The 6096-nt window shown below is 56.4% G+C and overlaps 1 protein-coding gene across 1 annotated transcript; it reads right to left on the bottom strand.

Annotated features, from left to right (window-relative positions):
* Window positions 1-2685: 2685 nt before the first annotated feature.
* LOC119342212 (exocyst complex component EXO70B1-like) lies at window positions 2686-5029 on the bottom strand. Its single transcript, XM_037614062.1, has one exon. It carries the CDS (start codon window positions 4859-4861, stop codon window positions 3047-3049), a length of 1815 nt encoding a protein of 604 aa, XP_037469959.1. The 5' UTR covers window positions 4862-5029; the 3' UTR covers window positions 2686-3046.
* Window positions 5030-6096: the final 1067 nt, after the last annotated feature.

The following is a 6096-nucleotide window of genomic DNA, read 5'->3' as shown; positions in this document are numbered from 1 at the left end:
TAATTCCTCCACCGTTAGGGCTTCGGATAGTGCTTCAAGGGCCAATGATGCAGTTTTGTTTTAGGCACGAAGGGCTTTGTCCGGGTCGCTCGAGATTGTGATAATTCCATTAGGACCGGGCATTTAGAGTTTCATATACCCATAATGGGGTATAGCTTGAAAGCGTGAGAAAGCGTCCCGACCGAGGATGGTGTGATACCCACTATTGAAGGGGTCCACATGAAAGAGCAACTCTTCGGATCTATAGTTCTCACACGTGTCGAACACCACATCCAGTTTAATTTTTTCCCGAGCAGTGTGCCTCTCGACTGGGGATAATACCTCGAAAGGTGGTGTTGATTTGCTCGATGCGTGATCTATCCATCTGCATTTTGTTGAGCGTGTTCTCATAGATGAGGTTAAGTCCACTACCGCCGACCATGAGCACTTTAGTAATCCGAAAACCATCAATGATGGGGTTTAGTACTAAGGCGGCGGGTGCTCGGACTGCCTGAGCCTTTGGTTTGTCTTCGGCCGTAAAGGTTATTGCCGTGTAGTTCCATGGGCTCAATGCGGTAAGTTGATGGACTTCGGCAAGGTCGCAGAGCGCCCGTTTGCGCCTATTGTTTGAAGAAAAGGTCTCAAAGACTGTTAGGATGTTAAATTTGTCGTTCTCCGGTGAGTGTCTCTCTGGAGTTGTGGTGAGGATGGCCTCTCCACTTTTTGCTACTTGTCAGAGTACCCAACATGCTCGGAGGCTATGGGTTGGGACTGTGTGCGAAGTGGCATGAATCGGGCAGGGCTTGTCCAACAGTTCGTCAAGAATGGACCTGTGTCCCACTAAGGGTTTGTTCTTCATGCCTGTGGACTGGTGGTCGGGTGCCGGAATGTATTCTTTTAGCCCGGGCCACACACTGTGTCGAGGCATCGGGCTCCAGTTGAGTTTTCTGGGCCCTCCATGTACTTTCCATTGCACAGTACTTTTATACTACGTGCGATAATTCCGTGAAACTCCGTATGTGGCAACAGTCGAGGGCATTCAATATTCTTTCGTCGGTGCAGTTACGGTGGAAAACTAGAACTACGCCGTCGTTCGAGCAGTCTTTGATCCTGTTTTTAACAAGCAGGAATTTGGCCCAGAAGTGGTGGACCGTTTCTTGAGGCTGCTGCCGCACATACATCAGGTCATATATATCTGGAGGACCTGGGTTGCTTGGAGAATATAGATTGTGGTGGGTGGGTGGATTAAACTTTGGATCCTGTCCCACATCTGTGTGTGGAGCCAGAATGGTTTCCGAAGTGACCGGTTCGGGTCCGGTTAAGCGCAAAGGCTCCATTAATCCTACACTTGAACCAGAGTCCGGAGGGCGTAAGGTCCCGTCCGAGGGGGAAGTATCCGGCTCAGGGGATTTCGGTACCCGAACATACTTGGTTTTCAATATGGGGAGGGAAGTGTCTGTGGCCGGTTCCTCAACGACCGCCACTAAGTGGGTGCCCGGCGGGGTGATTAATTTTCCTCTGGTCGGGCTTGAGCCCGATCCGATCATAGTCCGTTGAGACCCCTAGGGCGGCGATGCGGTCTAGCAGTTCGTTTAAAGACGAAACATCCGCCGGATCCAATTTTTCGGAGTACTTAGGGCCAATGCGGGGACGGTGTCCGGCGACCATTGGGGAGTTGCAGGCTCGACGGTCGCGCGGGCCCTTATGGTGAAACCTCCGAACAGGAGGGTCTGCCCCGAAGCCAGGCACCCTCCAAAAGTGATATTGTTGTTGACGACTAAGCGAGCCATAGATCGCTTTTTGCAAACGGCACGGCAGAGCTCTCAATGAAAGCACCAATGTCGGTGTCAAAACCGGCAGATCTCAGGTATGGGGGCCCAAGTTGTGCGTCTAAGGATCAATGGTAACAGGAAGCCAGGGGACACAGTGTTTACCCAGGTTCGGGCCCTCTTAAGGGAGGTAAAACCCTACTCCTGCTTGATTATATTCGACGAGTATGAAGATTACAAGAGTTGATCTACCTCGAGATCGTAATGGCTAACCCTAAGTGTCTAGCCTATGAGGATTCTGATGATGGTGAAGAAGATAGCCTCTACGGACTAACCCCTCCAGCTTATATACACACCGGAGGGGTCTAGGGTTTGTACAAGGTTGGTTTATCAGGGAAGGAAGCTTCCGGACTCCATTCTTGCCGGCCACGTATTGGGAAGTCCCATCCGGATACGGTGGATAATCTTCAGCTTGATCTTGTACGGCCTATCCAACCCAGCCCATACTCCTGGGCCGGACACCTGGGGACCCCCGAATCTAGGACTCCCTCATCGTCCGCCCGGCCGCGTCTCTCGCTGCGGCGACGGAGTAGCTAGCTAGCTAGCCTGCCCCCGGATGGATTCGAGCTGAGCTAGCTAGCTAGCTCGCTCCTGGACGGATTCGAGCTGAGCTAGCTCTGGATCGAATCGAGCAGAGCTAGCAAGCTAGCTCTAGCTACCCGGAGCTAGCTAGCTAGCTCGCCCTTGGATGGCTTCGTGCGCTTCGTATCTGGTCGTCTGCGGCTCCGTTTTTGACCGGTTTGTGTGCTATCCGTCGGTTTCACGGGAGCAAGCTAGCTCACCATGGACATGGACGAGAGGAAAAGAAGACGTGCAGAAAGAATATAAGCGAATATTACATTTTACAATTTAAGTTTGAGGGATCTGTTCTGCCGCAGCTAAAACCGACCCTTAAAACGTGTTTTTCATGAACAGCAAAAGACTTATGCTGGCCCGAACAGATTCAGAGCGGTGACGTGGCAACTAGCGCTGCTTTACGATCTCTGCTCATCATGGCACGGCTACCATAGCGTTGGCCCTGGACCTCTAAAAATCTGATGTCAGATTTGTGTTTTATGGAAATCCGATGCACTATATATACACTCCTGAATTCTTTTCCTATTTACAGATGTGTCGACAATGGACTTGTACTACCATTACTGGCGCGCAATGCTTGGCAAAACAAATCCCGGCAGCGCAAAGCTGCCTCTGAAGAATGTTGCAGTCACAAGCAGAGCTCCTCTGCTCCGCTCCCCCGATCACTTGACGAACTTCTGCACGCCTTCGAAGAAGTCCAGCATGTAGTCCTCGAGATCCTCAAGCGTGTACTTGACGTGCTTCGACGCCGAGTGCCGGCTGCCGCCGGACGATCCCGTCTGCGGCCTCGGCCGCGACAGGAACGACCGGTACGCCGGGATAAGCCGCTCCGACACGGCGATGCGGAGCTCCTCCCGGAGCTGCGGGTCGATCACTTTCCACGCCGTCTGGTTCCGGTACAGCTCCTCGAACGCCGCGTTGAAGCTCCTCGCCTTGTCCTTGACCGTCGGCGCCGCGCTGCCGCCGTCGTCCCTGAGGACGGACAGCACGGTGATCCACGACGCCCGGAGGTAGCCCGTCTCGTACTGCCGGATCTGGCCGCGGTGCCGGCGGATCCAGTCGTCGCCGAGGAGCTCCCGGAGCGGGGAATCCATCACCTTCTGCACGATGTAGTACAGGTTGTTCATAAGGAATATGTGCTTCAGGCCGGCGTCGTCGTAGAGGCACGACTTCTCGTCCATCTTGCGCAGCAGCCGGGTCAGCAGCTCGAGCATGCACCGCCCTGACGGCGTCGACGTAGCGCCCCCGCCGCCGCCTGTGGCTTCGTCGCCGTCGACCGCATCCGCGGTGTTGACGAGGATCATGTCCAGTGTGCTGCGGCAGTCCGCGAGGAGGCCGCAGTAGTTGATCACGTAGCGGTTCATGGGGTGGATCTCTCCGCCCTGCACGGGCCTCCGCGACGACTCGCCCTGGATGGCGCTTCCGAACTCCTCGATCGTGCGGCGCACGGTGGAGCCCAGCCGCGCGGCCACGGCTGAGACCTCGGCGGCGAAGAGCTCGCGCGCGTCTCCGGTGAAGAGGGCCTCGAGCTCCGGCGCGACGTCGGCAAGCGCCTCGTACATGCCGAGCGTGCGGTAGAGCTTCTCGGTGGCGCGCGCAGACATGGCGACGGCGTCCGCGAAGCCGAGCAGCTGCAGGACGCAGCCCCTGGAGACGTCGGCGAAGCACTCGTGGCCGAGCTCCTCGTCGGACGCGAAGACCTCGTCGCAGAGCCGCCGCTCGCCGGCGAGGAGGGTCCTGACCACGGCCCGGATGGCATGGTTCCACCGCCGCATCTTCTGGTCGAGCAAGGCCCATTCCATCCTCAACACCTCCTCGATGGCCACGGGCTCGGCGGCGCCCAGCTGGTGCGCCACGGCCTCCGCGAGCGCGTCGCGGCGGGCGGTGACGTAGACCTGCGCCAGCTCCGGGCCGTAGCCGGCGCGCAGCATGCGGTCCCCGACGCCACGGACGGAGGCGGCCGCGCGCGGGGAGAGGCGCGGCGACGCGTCGGGCGGCGTGGCCGCGTCGTCGAGGTCGTCCGAGGAGAGCGAGAGGCGCCGCGCGGACGAAGAGCAGAGCAGCGCACGCGCCTCCTCCTCCAGGCGCGGCATGGCTGCCTGAACGGCCTCGGCTGCGCGGGAGGCGAGGCCGCCCTGGAGCGCGGCCGCGGCGAGGGCGTCGTCGACGGCGTACAGGTAGTCGGTCATACCGGACGACGACGAGGAGGAGTTGCACCGGCGGATGACGTCCTCCGCGGCGGCAAACGCCTCCTCCTCATGCTCCTGCTCCTGCTCCTCCACCTCCCTCTCATCGCACCCGTACGCCTCCCCGGCCGCCTCACCCTCCGCCGGAGGGGACATGGGGAGCAAGCGCGCGTCGTAGATAGACAGCACGCGCATCATGTCATCGGCGGCGTTCTTGGAGACGGCCATCCTCTTCACTACGTCCGTGGGCGGCGCCTTCGAGACCGAGAACGACGCGCTCGTGCTCGCCATCGACGCGATCGTCCGGTGGGAGGGAACAGCAAGAAACCTCTCTGCTGCTGCTGCTGCTGCTTCTTGTTCGGTGGTCTCGTCCCCGCGATGGTGGCGTGGGAAGACCGGGCGAAAGTATACGCCACCTACGCCGTGGTTTTAATCGCCTCGTAACGTTGACGCGCGACGGGCCAACCAACCAAGCACGGTCGCCGTTGCCGTGTCAAGCAATTGCTAGATTATCACCGCGGTTTTTGGACCGCCGCAGAATATTCAGAGGTGCGGTTCAGACCTGTGCTCGACAGATAAATGTCGCCATTTCTTTTCTACTTTTTTTTTGTTTGTAAAGAAGATGAACAACCGACTGTCTGCTTCAGTTGAATAGTGGTGCTTGGACGGTTGATCCTCTGTCAGGTTCACGGAAAAGTCGTCTGGTAGTATTCAGTTGGATAAATCAGGAGCTCCTCTGCAGTTGGCTTGAAAACTGAGACACCGCACTGATTAATTAGACTAACGATTGGCAATGTGTTGCTCTTCCAGCAGCTGTACGTACACTGGTTTGCTTGTCTATGATATAGGCTCAAATCCCCGTCAAAACCATGTGTTATGTGTTTTTTTCTTAGTGTTGTCAATATATTTGGTCATCGATTGGACGGTATTTCAAATAAGTTCAAAACGCTAATAAGGGTGGAAGCGTTATGCCTTATTTTGGTCGCTTTGGCTGTGTAGAAATGATTTCACTTTTAAGGACAAAAATGCTTCTTTTCTGCAGGTTATTTTCCGTTGTACACACTTGCTTCGTATGTGGTCTACGCTACAACGACCGGAGCACCAACTGTTGTTCAAGGCGGTGTGTACACGGTTGGAGCAGGCGGCTACAGGGCCGGCCCTGGGCCATGGCGGCGAGTGCGACGGCCTAGGGCCCAGCCCAAGCAGGGGCCCATACCCTGTGCATGTATAGTATATACATTATATTCACAAAAGGAAAAATAGTACTAGTATGCAAGGGAAATAGCCCAGCCCATGAAGAAGCGAGCAGACATGCCGTCTCTCCCAGTCCCCCAGAAACACGCCGCCAGCCGCAAACCAATCGTCTCCTTAACTCTGGCTCGACTCCTTCCCATTCTCATCTTCTTCCTCTTCCCCAAACCCAATTCATTGCCCCTTGCCCGAGTTCCTAAGAGGCCACGACCCCAACTCCCCAAGCTAATTAATGAATTTTCCGTTAGTATCACACTTAGTGGGTTTCTTTGCAT

Source organism: Triticum dicoccoides, chromosome 7B (assembly GCF_002162155.2).
Source record: "Triticum dicoccoides isolate Atlit2015 ecotype Zavitan chromosome 7B, WEW_v2.0, whole genome shotgun sequence".
Lineage (NCBI taxonomy): Eukaryota > Viridiplantae > Streptophyta > Magnoliopsida > Poales > Poaceae > Triticum > Triticum dicoccoides.
The sequence above is the reverse complement of the archived record's forward strand: the minus strand, read 5'-3'. Positions and strand labels throughout refer to the sequence as shown.